This window comes from Sturnus vulgaris, chromosome Z (assembly GCF_052056855.1).
Source record: "Sturnus vulgaris isolate bStuVul1 chromosome Z, bStuVul1.hap1, whole genome shotgun sequence".
Lineage (NCBI taxonomy): Eukaryota > Metazoa > Chordata > Aves > Passeriformes > Sturnidae > Sturnus > Sturnus vulgaris.
This window is the reverse complement of record NC_142283.1, coordinates 1,835,460-1,852,714: the sequence shown is the minus strand read 5'-3', so window position 1 is coordinate 1,852,714 and position 17,255 is coordinate 1,835,460. Positions and strand designations below refer to the sequence as shown.

General features: G+C 39.2%; 1 protein-coding gene across 3 annotated transcripts in view; it reads left to right on the top strand.

Moving 5' to 3' along the window:
* The window catches only part of HAPLN1 (hyaluronan and proteoglycan link protein 1), a 38,669-nt gene extending 22,046 nt beyond the window's left edge, over positions 1 to 16,623 (top strand). For all 3 annotated transcript variants that reach the window (XM_088156435.1, XM_088156436.1, XM_088156437.1), the window contains 2 exons: positions 1,149 to 1,451; positions 12,140 to 16,623. In XM_088156435.1, the coding sequence (XP_088012561.1) occupies positions 1,149 to 1,451; positions 12,140 to 12,429 (593 nt within the window). In that variant the 3' untranslated portion in view covers positions 12,430 to 16,623. The remainder of the gene's footprint in view (positions 1 to 1,148; positions 1,452 to 12,139) is intronic.
* The last annotated feature ends 632 nt before the right edge of the window (positions 16,624 to 17,255 follow it).

Below are 17,255 nucleotides of genomic sequence, written 5' to 3'. Positions count from 1 at the left end.
CTAAGAAGGCAAAGGGTACACGAGTTGGAAGGGGTTTTTATGGCTCAGTGCAAAGGACAAACCCACCTCAAAGAGAAGATGTTTTTACCAAGCAAAAAGATTTTGCAGGCAAACAAGATTGCCAATGTTTCACGTAGAAAAAAGATCTCTAGAATTTTCCACTGCAAGAAAACTGAAAAACAACTTCCAGCTTAAACTGTAACATACTAACTTTTTGTGATTGGAGAATAGTAACATGAATATGGTAGTGTCAGTAGTTATGATAGGCTATAGGTAAGAGTAAAGGTATTGATTGGTTGTCATGTATTAAAAGAAAAGTATATAATGCATTGTCACCAGAACTAGTGTGGCTTCAGATAAGCCTACAGCTGAGGCTGGCAGCTGTGGGCTGGGCTCTTGTCACCCATGACCCATGAATTGCTGTGTCCTCTGGATACAACAAATAGCATTTTTAAGAGCAATCTGCAGTCCTGCATCCCTCTTTACAGCCCTTACACCTTCCTTTAAAAAGGTTTTACCTATATGTGACACTAACCCCTCTTTCCCTGTGATATGTGGAACAGACTGTATAACTGGTAGGAAATTAGAGTTATAAAGTAGGTATGCATTTATTCAGAGCTGAGATACATGGGGGATAATTCCTCCCAAAGCATGCACCCTGAAACTTCAAACTACTGCTCTATTTATGCCCTAAAACCCTAGGATTACACAATACACCTAATACATATTCATATCCTAGTCCTGCCTAGTCCTGCCTACTCTTGTTTCATTTCAAAATGAACCAAAATTCCTTTTGCTCTTGTGTCTCCCCAGTTCAGGGGTTGTTGGGGGTCTCTGATGAAGGCTTCCAAACTCTTCATCTCACTTGAACTTTTCAGCTTTGTCTCCAGAGAATGCATCTTATCCCTTTGGGCACATTCCAGACCTTGAGATTAGTTTTTGATGATTTAAGCTTTTGGATCTATCACTTATCACTGGTAGCCTTGCACCCCTACACCCCGTTTGCAAGTCCTGCCTCACTTACCACAAACCAGTCTGCCTCTGCTGTCGATTTTTCCAAGCATAGTAAACGCCATGCATTCCTCACCATCTTGGCTTTTCCACGAGCTGTCCCTTACTCTTCCACTCCCTTCTCTCACCTTCTCCAGGCGTGGTCTTCCCCTACTCCCCTCGGCTGGGGAGGTACAACCTGAACTTCCACGAGGCTCAGCGGGCGTGCGCGGAGCAGGACTCGGTGATGGCCTCCTTTGACCAGCTCTACGACGCCTGGAGGTCGGGGCTGGACTGGTGCAACGCCGGCTGGCTGAGCGATGGCTCCGTGCAGTACCCCATCACCAAGCCCAGGGAGCCCTGTGGAGGCAGGAACACCGTGCCTGGAGTCAGGAATTACGGGTTCTGGGACAAGGAGAAGAGCCGCTACGACGTCTTCTGCTTCACGTCCAACTTCAACGGTGAGAGCGCTTCCCCCGCCCTTCCCTCCCAAATTGCTCTGCTCCAAACGCCGTGCTGCACTTTTGTTTTAGGGTGATGGCTTGGCAAAATGTTAGTAAATAGTCTATACCTGCTAGGATTGTCAGTAACCAAACTGGAAGTCAAGAAAATACCGTCATAAACTGATGGGAAAGGTCACTGCAAGTGTTATCGGTAACCAAATTGAAAGCCAAGAAAATATTATCATAAGCTGATGGGAAAGGTCACTGCAAGTGTTAGATGTAGTACAGCAGGAGATAGTTTAGGTTGTCTGACCGCAGATCCATAAAATCCATACTTAAAATGGATTTTTCCACAGTTTGGCCATGATTTAATCAATGTATTCAAGAGGAATACCTGTATCAATTAGCCTTCATTTTTAATTCAACTCTGCATTTTCCTGAAAACCTTTCTCTGTGAAAGCACTTGTTAAAACACAGCTGGGAGCTGTAATGGGGCTGTTTCACCATTCTGTTCTGCAAGGAACTCCAAGGGCAGAAAAGGGTGCTTGGTTTGTCAAAGCTCAAGTTAAACCTGGAAAATGCTGGGAGTGAAATAATCAAAGTGTTAAAATCATTGTGCAATTTCCAGGGGTACACACACGGAGTTAAGCTGTCTTTGCCACATGGTCACACAGGTTGTTTTTTACAGCTCAGGACTTGTACTGGCAGGATTTTCTAATATCTCCCCTTTCACCCCATTAAAATTTGCACATACCCTCTTAATGCTGCTGTGCAACCAGTTTAATTCACTTAGAGTGATGAAGGGACATGCAGCTCGTTTATTGAGGTTTCCTGTTGAAGCCAATACTAATTCTGTTCATATTGCTTAAATATGCCACCAAAACAAAATTCTGACCATCACTTCACCTATCCTGCAGTGTGAAGCAGCTCCTGCTCATGTACCAGGTCTAATATGACTAATAGTTCCTTATCAGGAGACCTATTTCTAGCTGCAGTTCTTAATAATTTAGATTTCTAATCTTAGTGCACTGCCAAGCCTCTGATCACTTTTGCTCTGAGGCTGTACTGCTGTAAACCTTGCTTTAGCAACTGAAAACTCTTTTTTTTTTTTTTTGCTATTAATTGATTTGGGTTTTTTAGGTATGAAATGAAATTAAATGACCCAATCTCAGCTTGCTATCATCTATGGGTTTACCTAGTGCCAGGAAAAGATTTAGCAAGCCTTGCTGTGAATGTCCAGTTCTCTGCAGCATCCTACTTTTGGATAATTCCTACACAACTTTGCACATGTTTGGCTTGCAGCCCACTCAGACCATGCAGCATGGCCTTTTTTAATTTAAAGCACAGATTGCTTATCCACACTGAAGCAGTTTTGTCCTACAGAACAGCAAAAAATAAACATAAGCCTTGGTTTCAGAAGATGTGCTCCAGTGCTAAATCTGCACCACCCTCCACAGAAAAAGATCCATCCAAACAAAAAAAAATTAAAAATTTAACCAAACCAAACAAAAAAACCCCAACTCCCCCCAAAAAGTCCAAAAAGACCCCACCACAAAACAAAACAAAACAAAAAACCACGCAATAAAACCCCTACCAAAAGAAAAGAAAAAAAAAAATAAACCTCAACAGAAAAACCCAAACAAATCCTCAAGCCAACAGTGTTACATTAGGTCCAAAGTGATCTGAAACAAAAGTTTGGCTGATTTTCTTATCATACTGCTTTCATCCCATTAAATGCTGGCTCAATTTTTCTTGCTTCATTTATCCAAAAGTGGAATCCTCCATGAACTCATCTGTTCTATTCAAATTTAACCCTATACTGTATAAAGTCGCCAAGGCATAAATTAATCAAACAAAAACAAAATACAACAGCTACACTTTTTCTAATGCTTGCAGAGTACAACCTTGAGACTACTGCTCACTGATCACCACTCTTTTATACACCAGAAGCTGAACAGCATCTCTTAAGGAACAAGAAGCATAATTTCTGGGAAAAAGAAAGAATATTAAGTACTGAGTAAGATAAATATTGTCTGTGCGGTGATAGAAGGAGAAAGAAAGAGGGAGAAGGAGAAAGGTGAGGTGAGGATAAGGTAGGAGAGCAGTCAGAGACAAGACACTGATGTGAATCTCAGCCTTGAGGAGTCTTGAAACTAACCTGGAGACAGAATATTACACAGCAATGGGGGAGAGAGAGAGAGAGAGAGAGATTGATATATTGATACATTGATATATGGATAAATAGATATAGATTATATAAATATAGGTATGTAGATTATAGATTTTATAGATTAAATAGATTATAGATTAAATAGATTATAGATTATATCTATAAATTATAGATAGATTATATAGATAAATATAGATAGATGATATAGATATAGATATAGATACAGATATAGATGATATAGATATAGATATAGATAGATATAGATATAGATATAGATATAGATGATATAGATATAGATGATATAGATATAGATATAGATATAGATATAGATATAGATATAGATATAGATATAGATGATATAGATATAGATGATATAGATATAGATATAGATATAGATATAGATATAGATATAGATATAGATATAGATATAGATATAAATATAGATATAGATATAGATGATATAGATATAGATGATATAGATATAGATGATATAGATATAGATATAGATATAGATATAGATATAGATATAGATATAGATATAGATATAGATATAGATATAGATATAGATATAAATATAGATATAGATATAGATACAGATATAGATATAGATATAGATATAAATATAGATATAGATATAGATACAGATATAAATATAGATATAGATATAGATATAGATATAGATATAAATATAGATATAGATATAGATATAGAGATAGAGATAGAGATAGAGATAGAGATAGATATAGATAGATTATATATAGATAGATATATAGATATGGATAGATGAAACAGATATATAATATAGATAGATATTCCCCAAAACTCAGTGTCAAATGTCTCTCGTGACGTCAGCTGAAAATCCAGATTTCTGCTTCTCTCAGTTTCCATTCCCTTAACTCACCAGATCACCTTTTCCTCATGTCCCTGCTGTGTTCTCCACTATTCCTTGTCCCAAGCTCACCTCCACAGCCACAATTAACCCAGCCACTCTGCCAGCTCCCTGTTTCCAGCACAGAATTTTGGGTAGGCGTGTTTAAAAAAAAAAAAAATTAAAAAAAAAATAAAAAGGCAAAATTTAAGGGGAGAAAAAGAAGCTATTTCTGCATGACCTAATATTGATTTTCTCAGCTCAGGAACAGCCAAGGAAAATGAGAGGTGGTTAGGACACAGTGCATTCCCAGTGGCTGCTAGGAGTCTCCTGATAGTAGGAAACAGAGGAGCCTTCAACTTTATGTAACGGAGATGGGAAAATGCCAGGGGCCACAGGAGCAGGGAAGGATAAGGAGAGTTAAAAAAAAAAAAAATAAGCTGAGGGAGCTTCTATTAAAAAAGAGGTTGAGTGAGGTTTACATGCCTTCTAAATGTTTCCTCTATAGGGAAAAAAATTCCACAAATACATTATGATCTCATAGAGATCATAGAAGAAAAAGGTTCAATTTCAAATAATTCAGCTGAAAAAGCAAAAAATATTGGTCTGAAATACATGCAAAGCTTATTTTTTTACCTGAAGAAGAAAGGTAAAAGCTATGGTATTTAGCCATTAAGGTAAAAAAATGAAACTGTAGTCATCAATGCAGTGAATTCAAATCCAGGTTCAGTGTTTTCCCTCTGGAATCACTGGATCTGAACTGTGATGACCAGGATGCACAAAAAAATAGTGGTTAAAAATGAAAGGATTATACCATTAGTAAAAAAATTAACATGTTTTCCTGTTAGCTGCACAGGGAAATATTTTGAGCAAGACCACAATATCAAATAATCTTGTTATGAAATGTATTAAATTACCCTCTATGATGCCTTTTCACAGACTAAGGCAAATACAATACTCACACATTTTGTTCTGCCCCTGTAGCTGATTTATACTCAAATCTTTCTGTGGGTTTATACGAGATTTGTTCATGTTTTATATCCAAGAGCATGAAATCAATTCATACCCTTTATATCTAATAGTACCAGCAAGCTACCAGTTTATAAGAATATGTAGTGATGTGTTTCACAAGACAAAGCAAAGAGTAACACCAACCTGTGGCTATTTGTGAAATCCACCAAAACGTTATGAAATAACAAAGTATTTTCTGCCTGCACTGGGTGGAAATATATTTCTCAATCTCATTTTTACATTCCTGGTGCTGATAAGGGCTATTAAAAATTAATGCACACAAGCGGGGAGCTTAGATTTGGGAATTCCACGCTGGAATTTCCTGGTGTCTGAGGGCTCAGCTTTTTTGGCACAGCCAATTTCTCCTTCACTTGTCCTGCCCAGAGGAAACCACTTTAATCCACGTCACCTTTAGAAGAGCTGAGGGTTCCTGCCCTGTGTGGTGGCACAACCTGACATGATCCAAAGATTTTTCCAGGGCTGAAGATCATCCCAGTTTTTCTCCTTGCCTTGTGCCATGGAATGGGGATGCTCCTCTCCCATGCAATCTCTCCAGAGGATCAGTTTGAGGAAATAAATGCAGATTAATCCGTTTTTTACAATCTTCCCCACTGAGCCTAATAGCCATAAACTAAGGAATGTATAATGGAAGAGCTGGGTGGTTACTGTCTATTTATTTTCAAAGGTCTACTGAAGGACAGCACCACTTTTTTTTTTTTTTTTTTTTTTTTTTTTTTTTTTTTTTTGGAAGGAAAATCCATGAGAATCCTTTGCACTGAGAAGTGCTAAAAGAGCTAAATGTAAATATATTTATCAGGCCCTCTATAATTAGGCATTTTCAAAGAAAATTAAACAAGGTACAGCTTGCATCACACTTTCTCCTCATCAGCATGCATTTTGTTATATTCTTTGTCCACAGAACCATAGTGCATAATTGATCTTTCATCAGCTCTAGGAGAGTCAAGTAAAAATCTTGTTTTAACAAAGTTAAGAACACAAAGAATAAATTTTAGAGAGCATGTTAAAAGCACAGCTGTGAGCCACCTGTTTATTACAGCAGTGACAAGCCAACCACCTCTGCCATTTAAATGGGAGAAAGCTGTGGAAAGTCCTGTCTGAATAATGCTGACTGCTCATCTGACCATTTCAGAGTATTTTATCACTGGGAACATGTGGCAACTGTTCCAAAAAGAGAAATTAAACCCAAAATAGAATCACACACCCTTTATTAGGGGTGGTTGCTTCTGACTCACTAGTATTGGCGTGTTTAAAAAAAAAAATTCTTACATATTTAATTCAGAATTAGCCATTTGAGAGGATCACTGGATGTCAAAATATTTACCAGTCTTAAATATCTCTCTCCTTTTTTTTTTTTTTAATAGAAACTTGCTAATAAACCTCTCGATTTAGCACTGAGCTTGAAGGAATCTCCAAGTGTGATTCATCCCTCAAACTCCCACAGTCACAAGGGTGTGTGGGGTATTTAGGTCAGTGGCTGGAGTTTTCCTCTTTAAGCTGGTCTGATACTCAAAAAATCTTAAAATAGCTGTTCTAGATGGGGCCTGGGCAGGTTTGCACAGACCCTCTGCCCCATTTTTGGGTGTGAGGAGCCAACTCAGGCAGGATTCCCTTTGGAAGTGACCAAACCACCAGGAATTAATGAGAGAGACAATAAATTCCTCCCTCTCCTGCCACATCAATTAATAAATTCTGAGACTGAACAGTTAGGAAGCCTTCCCAGCTATTATCAGGGGGGGAAAAAAAATCCCTGAAAATCTGTAGGGAGTTTATTAATGGAGTTTTAAGTAATCAGACATTCTAGATACACACTGCACCCCTGTGGGGCTTACTATTAAATTTCTCTTGTTTGAGGAAGGAGCAGAGTATAGGAGTTTTTATTATTGATGTCATATGTCAAAAGCCTGACCTTACTGCAAATCCCGAGGAAATTCCATTCCATTGACACATGGTTTGAAGAGGAACTCATAAACTAGGTGAGGTTTACACACCATCAGTCCAAACCCCTGCTCCCCTAAATCAGAAATCCTTTTTGCTTTGGGGAAACCTCTTAGCAGTGTATCAGCCACAGGATTCCATTTAGTAAGCATTCTCTTCAGCAGGTTGTAAATGCTCTCAGCCTGCAGAAATGGAGTTAAAAATCTCTTTTACAAAGAGATGATTACCTGTTCTCAATAGTTTTCTGTGGAAAATCTGCAGATACTGTCTTTTACAGCAATGAAATTCTTAAAAAGTCCCTTCTCCACCACAGCTGCAATGTAAAGGCCTTTTTTAAAACTGTTCTTATCTTGATATACAATTTCCAACCTTTAGACAGGGTTAATTCAATTATCTTTATATTGTCATCTGACCTGAGTTTCCTTGATTTAGAAAAAAAATCCTGTTTGATTTTTTACAGGAATCTGAAGCTGACATAGCTCTTAACTTGCTCGCCACTTTTTCTTCACCAAGACAGTAATCTCATACTAAGCAGAGTTCTGTGTATTACCTGTGATTTTTGTGAGGCAGAAAATGGATATTGTTCTGGAGTACATTGTTATTTAAACAGTAAAGAGTGTGCTCTGGAATTAGAAGGTGCCCACAAGAGTAAAGCCCTTTTTTTTTTCAGCTAACTCTCCTCTTCAGGAACAGGCAGATTTAAAAGTCATGAATTTATTTGGAAATTGTTGAATGCATTCAAAGGAACACGATTCTTCTGCAGTCCACTTGGCTGTCAAATCAGTGATGATAAATAACCCCAAGTATAATGAATGAAATTCTTACAATGAATGTTTATTGCCTTGATAAATGGAATCAATATTAATATTATTGCTGTGTGTGGATTAGTAGGGGAGACTTTGCTTTTTGGGCTTTATTTTCTGGCATTTATTTTCATTATCTTGAGACAGGGAACATTTTTCTTAGCAGCACTATCAGCTCAGTCTCGTGGTGTGGAGAGGATATACCCTTTGATGCCTAAAGAGAAACAGAGCTGCAGAACTGCTGGTGAACACTTACAACAGATATAATTTTGCTCTACCACAGGCTCAAACTCTGCTTCTGAGAAGCTGTTCGATACTTTGATTTTCTCACTAAAAAAAAAAAAAAATTTTTTTTTTGCTTGTATTTAATCAGAAAAAGGTCACCACCTCATCAGACAGCAAAAGAGCATGTGTTACCTGCAGCTGCCCTCCCCTAAATGCTGTTACTGAGTATAAATTCAAGTGGAGATGCCATGCTTTATATTAGCAGAAATAAATACAGCATTGCTAGCATTGCCCTTTTTTTTTTTTTTTCAAATAATCTGTTTTCTGTACCCGTGTTGGGTTTTTTGGGGTAAGCTCTTTTTTCCTCTTGATACTTAGCAACTCAGCATACAAAAAAATCGCAAGTTTTATTTATTATCCTCCAACTGACACAGAATCAAATTAACAACTGTTTGACATGGTCCTTCAACAGAGCATTTCCATTTCTCCTATTTATTTGTTATTATTATATATTTTATTTAGTTATCTTATTTATTATTATTTTATTTATTATTATTAATTTATTATTGTTGCCTGAAATCAAAACAGAAGAAAACCCTTGCCACAGTATTAAAATGGTAAGATAAAAAAGCAGTTCATTATTGGAAGCTTCCAAGTGGATATGGCCACACTGATATCAAATTTCTACAGTTTTTATAAGGTTAATTTATTAGGATATCCAAAAGGTACATCAAATAGGAGATTCCATTGCCCCTTGGGTTGGTGCAAGGGCTTCTATGCCCCAATTCCTGTTATTTCTTCTTGTAGGTCCTCTAGAAAACAAAACCAAAAAGTATTTCAGGAATGTGTTAGAAGGTCAGCTTATTACTCTAATATCTAAGAGAAACAGTAGGAAAAATACCAGGAGCTACATAACTGGTACACAGAGCTGTGGGTGTATGAAAAGTACATAAAAAGTAAAAATCTTTAGGCAACACCTTTGAGGTTCATAGAATCAGGTGGTTAGAGTCAGATGGGGGTTGGTCTTTTTTCTCCAGACAACAATTGACAGAACCAGAGGACAGAGTCCTAGGCTGTGCCAAGGGAAATATAGAATGGATATTAGGAAGAAGTTTTTTATGGAAGGAGTGATAAAGGACTGGAATGGTCTGCCTGGGGAGGTGGTGGAGTCGCCATCCCTGGATGTGTTTAGAAAAGGATTGGATGTGGCACGAGTTTAGTTTGTTTTGTTGAGGTATTAGGGCTGGGTTGGACTCAATAGACTCAATCTTGAAGGTTTCTATCAGGTTTTATCTTCTTTTTGCCAGGGTTGGAATTAAATGCGCAAGACAATATTTCTTGTTCAGATTGGGATGTTTATTAATTCTTATCTATCTATATTACATTCTCACAAACTGTGAGTTCTACAGCACCTCAGGCTAACAAACTAAAAATGCAGACGTATCTCTCTCTTTACAAAGCCTTTTAAAGATAGACTATCCAATTAAGAACAGACCACTAAATTATTTTTGCTTTTAACCCAATAACCAACCACCTCTGCAGACTTTTCTAAACAATTACACCTAGACCCATGAAGAAGAAGGTGAAAAAGAAGATCAAGCCTGTCCTAAAACCTCCAACTTGCTTTATATATTTTACTATTTTCTAAATATTTTTTATATATATTACAATTTTCTAAAACTTTAAGTTTTCCTCCCTGTGATATTACACACTTCTATTCAAATCACACACCCATGATCCCAGTTCTATTGTTGCCTGGAAAGGCTGACCTAGAACAGAGACTAGACAGAGGAAAAGGAATAAAACAGGAATTTATGGAAAGGATTCACCTTGGGCAGTGCAAGACCCTGGCCAGGGCTACACTCAAATCAAATCCAAGATAGATCTTGGTCATGAGTTTTTACACTTTTATAAGTTTTGGTTCATGTACAATATTGGGGTCAGTCATCCACCAACAGCCCCAGGCTATGAAATCTCAGCCCCCTGATTTTCTCCCCTTCCCTTGCCATTGTTTATGATTTTTGGGTCCCAGTTTTCCTTGATTCTCCAGCTAGAAAGGAATTGTTTTGTCTAACTACCCTGTGAAGAGAACTTACTAACACCTCACGTGAAGTTTCAGAGTTACACACTAAGCAGCAGAGATTGTGAAAAGTACAAAAGCTAAAACCCAAGGCATCACTGTCATTCAATTTTGGAAGTCTCTCCACAGCCTCAGGTCAAAATCTGTGTTCTCTTGGGGAGTCAGCACCTGTCAGCACAAAAAGCCTAAAATTCTCAATGGCCAGGGTTCCAACAGTGTCTTCCAACCTGGTGATTTTGTGATTCTGTGATTGTGTGATCCCAGGATTTAAGGCTGGAAAAGATCCTTCCAGCACTGCTGATGCCTAACCTTCATCCCAGTAACAACTCTTCCTTCCTCCTCCCCTCTCCGGGTCAGTGCCCTTTGGCACAGAAAGCCTAAAGTCCTCAGTGGCCAAGGTTCCAAGAAGTGTCTTCCAACCTGGTGATTCTGTGATTCTGTGATCTCAGGACTTAAGACTGGAAAAGACCCTTCCAGCAACTCTGATACCCAACCTTCACACCTTTAATGACTCCTCCTTCCTCATCCCCTTCCTGGGTCAGTGCCTCTTGGCACAGAAAGCCTAAAATCCTCAGTGGCCAAGGTTCCAGCTGTGTCTTCCAACCTGGTGATTCTGTGATCCCATGATTTAAGACTGGAAAAGACCCTTCCAGCACTGCTGACTCCCAATCTTCATCCCATTAACGACTCCTCCTTCTGCCTCCCTTCCTGGGTCAGCACCTCTCAACACAGAAAACCTAAAATCCCCCGTGGCCAGGGTTCCAACGGTGTCTTTCAACCTGGTGATTCCATAATCCCAGGACTTAAGACTGGAAAAGACCTTGCCAGCACTGCTGACGCCCACTCTTCATCCCACTAACAACTCCTCCTTCTGCCTCCCTTCCTAGGTCAGCACTTGTCAATACAGAAAACCTAAAATTCTCAGTAGCCAAGGTTCCAACAGTGTCTTCCAACCTGGTAATTCTGTGATCTCAGGATTTAAGGCTGGAAAAGACCCCTCCAACACCGCTCACACCCAACCTTCACACCTCTAACAACTCCTCCTTCCTCCTCCCTTTCCTGGGTCAGTGCCTCTCAGCACAGAAAGCCCAAAATCCTCAATGGCCAAGGTTCCAACGGTGTCTTCCAACCTGGTGATTCCGTGATCCCAGGACTTAAGACTGGAAAAGACCCTTCCAGCAACTCTGATACCCAACCTTCACACCTTTAATGACTCCTCCTTCCTCTTCCTCTTCCCAGGTCAGTGCCCCTCATCACAGAAAGTCTAAAATCCCCCGTGGCCAGGATTCCAATGGTGTCTTCCAACCTGGTGATTCCGTGATCCCAGGACTTAAGACTGGAAAAGACCTTTCCAGCACTGCTGACGCACAATCTTCATCCCACTAACAACTCCTCCTTCCTCCTCCCTTTCCTGGGTCAGTGCCTCTCAGCACAGAAAACCTAAAATCCTCAGTGGCCAGGGTTCCAACCATGTCTTCCAACCTGGTGATTCCGTGATCCCAGGACTTAAGACTGGAAAAAACCCTTCCAGCAACTCCGACACCCAACCTCCATCCCGCCTAACGACCCCTCCTTTCTCCTCCCTTTCCCCAGGTCGCTTCTACTACCTGATCCACCCCACCAAGCTGACCTACGACGAGGCCGTGCAGGCGTGCCTGAAGGACGGCTCCCAGATCGCCAAGGTGGGGCAGATCTTCGCCGCCTGGAAGCTGCTGGGCTACGACCGGTGCGACGCGGGCTGGCTGGCGGACGGCAGCGTGCGCTACCCCATCTCCCGGCCGCGGAAGCGCTGCAGCCCCAGCGAGGCGGCCGTGCGCTTCGTGGGCTTCCCCGACAAGAAGCACAAGCTCTACGGTGTCTACTGCTTCAGGGCCTACAACTGAGAGAGTGAAACCGCCACGGCCTAGAGCGTGAAAGTCGTATTTTTTTTTATTTCTTTTTTTTTTTTTTTTTTGGTTCGGTTTATTTTTTTTAAGCGTGTGAAAGTTTTCTCTCTCTCTTTTTCCTTTTTTTTTTTTTTTTTTTGTTGTTGGTTGGTTGGTTGGTTTTTTTTGCATTACGAACTCATGCAAGCTACCAAAACTGTGATAAAACCTCTTTTACTTACTGTATAGAGTCATTTTTCATAGACACGCCCTCCCCGCAAACCCATCGGTTTGTCTTTGGTTTTGTTTTAGTAATTTGTTTTGTTTTCTTCTTCTTCTTTTTTTTTTTTTTTTGGTGAAAGTATCATTCCATAGATATTTTAAATTAATATAATTTAATGGGAGCTCTAGGTAAGGAACTTTAGATTCAAATTCTTTAAGCTATGTCATCCAAAAAAAAAAAAAATTTTAATTTTCGTGAATGGGGCATGCAATAGAGCTTGACAATTGCTAGGGCACAGTTATGGAGTGTAAGGCTACTCAAAGCAGAAGCTTTTAAAAGCACAGATTTTACGTATTTGTACCAGTTTGAGAAACACTGCAAATTGCTTATGACAGGAATTTTAAAATAAAACAATCTTTTTGTTTAAAGGGGATCAGTGAGGTTTCGCAAAGAAATCTCACAACAATATATGTTAGCAAATAACTGTTTTCACTGGTTCACATGGGAACAACAGAGAGTTTAATAAAAGCAGCTGAAATGGTCCACAAAAATAGGACTAGTTTTACAATTTCAAACATTGCCTTTCTGAAAAATAAGCTCATGGTCCCATGCATAGGAAGAAGCACAATTAGTTCTCCTGAACATTTCAATTGTGTTTTTGTTGTGTATAAATCATTGAGTGAATAATTAACTAACGAGAAAACTCTTGTTTTCTTCTTATCTCCAATTTAAGATGCCTGAGAAGTGTTGTATTACCTTTGAGTAGCTTTACTGAGCTATTTTTAAACTCTTAAAGGCCATTTGCTAAGCAGCATAATAGCATCTACTCAGGGCAGTTGTATAAATGAACTGCTGGACAGAGAAATTGTAAACTTTAGCAGCTTGATTTTACATTAGCCTTTGAAATGTTATTGTCTTAATTAAAGAACATTACAATATTTAATATTTCTTAGCTATTTACACATCACGTGAAATAAAAATTAGAAAAAAATATATTTAAAATGGTGACGTCTTAAACAGACTATTAGACAAAATCTGAAACCAGCCATTAAGTTTTAGAAAAGAAAAAGAAAAAAAAAAACAAAAAACAAAAAAACACTTCATTTCCTTACATCTTACTTGTATCTAAAAAGTACATCTGTTTTTTAAACTATCAGTGAAATAATATAGTATCGCTAGCCCTGAATTATTTAGTTAGTCCTCCTTAGAGTTAACAGAAAATAAAGCTATTGAAATACTTCTTTTCACTAAATCTGCAGTGGTCTAGGCAGAAGATGTTTACCTAAATCTGCCAGTGTCAGAGAAAAACACGCACTGTGCATGGTGCCTAGGATTTTCAGATTTTCAGAGCTGCCTAAAGCACTAGGTCCTCCCTAAGTACCAGTTTGAGGGAATTTGGGATTTCTAATGCAAACTCACCTTCGGATGCAGCAATTCTTGGTGCTCATCTTCAGATACCTTAATGCAACCAGTATTTTCAGAGAGCAGGTGCTCGAGGCTTTCTGAAAATTCACTCCACTTATGGTGTCTCACTCAAGCTGGATATCCAAAAAAAAAAAAACCAAGGCAGAGAGGCCATTGATTAAAAATATCTTGGTCTCAGGTGATCTCTTCAGTGGTTTTTGATGTTCTCTATCCAGTATTGGTTCTACCACTTAAAAATGGAGAACTGTTTTTCCTACTCTGCGCTTGCTGACTACGAAGAACTCAGAGGACCAACATTTGTATTTACGCCAAGTTTTATAGCTACCCACTGTTTCCATAATTTAAATGAGGTGTAGTGGTATTTATCCAGCTAGGACACAACCTGTATGCTTTCATGAATGGTTTGGTGTAGCTATTTTCCCGTGGATGTGAGTAAATAAATCTCTTTCCCAGAGTGGTTGTGGTTCCTGTTTTAAGACTCTGTGAGCAAACCAGGAGCAAGACATGGAAAGGGGCCGTAGCATTGAGATGTATTTTATTGGAGTTCATTCCCATTGAACTCAGAGGCAAATTTCCATCCTTCTGGGGATATTTGCATCCTCTGTGGATATCTGTCCATACTTTACAGATGGAGCAATCACAGTGCCAAACCCCTCCCTCCCTTTTTTAATCCACTAGGAATTGGATTTTCTCGAAACGCTGTCCCTTAGCTTATGAATAGAGACTTACAACAGGTCAAGTCGCTCAAACCACCCAACCTTTTTTTGAACAGCCATTTTTTAAATCGGTGCCCATTTCACACATTTTCTCAGGCCATTCAGAGCCCTCTCTGAAACCTTTGGAGAAAAAAAAATGGAAATGGAAATGTTAAATATCCAGCTAGGGTAAGGAGTGGGGTATGCAGGAGTGGACCATGAGCAAGAGGAATGCGTGTCATTCCTCCACCCAACCTTCAGAAAATTTTTAAAAATTGCAAACTATTCTGCAGTTTTTCTTCTGAAGTTTGGACGGGGAGGTTGTGGGATGGGAAAAGCTGTAGAGAATATCCAAGTAATTACCACAGCTAGATCCAGAGTTGCTGTAAAGAGGGGAGCCTTATGCAGCTGGCTCTATCCTCCCCAAAGGTCTGCCACATCTGGAGGAGGCTGCATGGTTTTTTTATTGCACAGAGGAGAAGAGACCCTCATGAATATTTTTTTTTTACCTCTCCAAAGAAACCCCCACAGGGTTTCACCCAGACACTTTTTTTTATTTTTTAGGTCTTTTTGATTGTTTCTTTTTTTTTTGCAGGAATGGGGATTATATTTTGCCTGCATTAAAAAAAAAAAAAAAAAAAGTACACATCCAACCCACTCGTGGGGCTGGCTGAAGTGCCCTCACTGCTAGACCAAAGGCACTGCGGGAAAGGCCAAGCTCAGCCTTTCACCAACTTTGCAACGCCCTGGAGATGGCTGGTCAGGTTCCTAAATCACAGCAATCTCAGGCTTGCTCTTGTTTTTTTGCCTTCTGTGTCCACATCTTCCCTTACGGTCTGGGCGTAGCATCCCCCTGCCCTGCTTCCAGCATCCCCCAAATCCCAGCACAACCCCAGGACGGTGTCTGAGCAGGCTCTGCACACCTGCCCAGGGGACTCCCCCTGGCTTGGCAGCACGAGGAGGGCAGCGAGGGGGCCAGGCTGTCCAGAGGGACACCGGGTGACCACGGATTGCCGGATTTTACCGAATTTTTGCCGCCGGCGAGTTGGCGCCGGAGGCGCCGCTTGCTTTGGGGTCACAATTCCAAATTTTGGGCTCACACCCGCCATGCTGCTCAGGAGGAGCTCGGTAGTCGAATTTGGGATCAGGCTAGATTTAGGTCTTGACCTTTAGGTACTGGCCTAAGAATTAGGTTTAGGTCTGTGCATTGACACGACGCTATAACGCGGTTATAACAGATAATTGGATTAGCCTGGTGAAAATAAGTTTGTGTGTGTGGGGGGAAAAAAGCAACAAGTGTGTAAAAAAAATAATTAGTTCTAATGTAAGCAGGTATAAAAACCATAAGAAATGTGTATGATTACCTGAGAAGTGGGCACAAATAGACAAAAAAGACACGAATTATATTTATTTTTACAGCCAATGACTCCATTTCCTTTTGTAACGTCAAATGTCAGGATGTTTTCTTATTTTCAACTGAGCTAGCTAGGTGCTTGAATAAAAACTTCAAAAAGCAGCTTAATAACTGGATTAAAGCCTGTGCTGTTTTCTGTTCATGAGAGAATATTGTTGGCGTCGTGTTCTCTGTCATTATCTTCTATTTCACAATGTATCAGAATTTTAATGCCCATGAATTAACAACAATTAAATCATGTTGTTCTTTCCAATATGATGACTTCTCCTTATTGACTGACCATTCTTCTACTTCTGTCCCAGAAAACACAAATAGGGAAAGGAATAGACCAAAATATGAAAATACTTACTTTGTCATAGTAAACTACATGATTATGAAACTAAGGGGTGGGAGGGGAAAAACTACTCTGTGAATATGATTCACAAAGAAAATAAAGATAATTGTATTCCAGATCCTTTGGCTTATGCTTCTTTGAAGCATTTTTAAAGTAGAAGTACAAGTACCAATTTCTTCTTTGTGTTTTCTGTCATGTTCTAAAATAAAATAAACCATAAAGAAGGAAGGTGCTTTTTAAATTTTTTTTATAGTTATGGTTGATATGACACTTCACATCCATCTCTAGAAACTGGATGTAGAATACTGTTTCATGAATGAGGAAATTTATTAAATTATTGATATAATCCTCCAGCCTTAGAAATCTAAACCCAACAAAAATATCTCTTTCTCAAGTGAAACCAGAAACATTCCCATTGTCAAGCAAGAATTAATTATTCAAAGAACCTGGCCAGCTTTTCAGCTTCTCTAGCCACACTATTTCTACATTCTCTTATTGATCTGTGCCAGAAAGTTAACCCTGAAACTTGCCTGCACTGCACCACTCTGCTGGGAAATACTAATATTCCATAGGGTTTTGATACACTGGCCACGTTTAGCAACAGAACAAAAAAAGCTTTGGAAAATCTGTCACTCAGAATAAGGGAAATCTGTGTTATCATTAATAAACACAGATTTAATAATTAATATCCTTTACTATCCTTTAATAATTGATATCCTTTACTTTCTGACAATGCAGTTTAAAAAAAAAAAA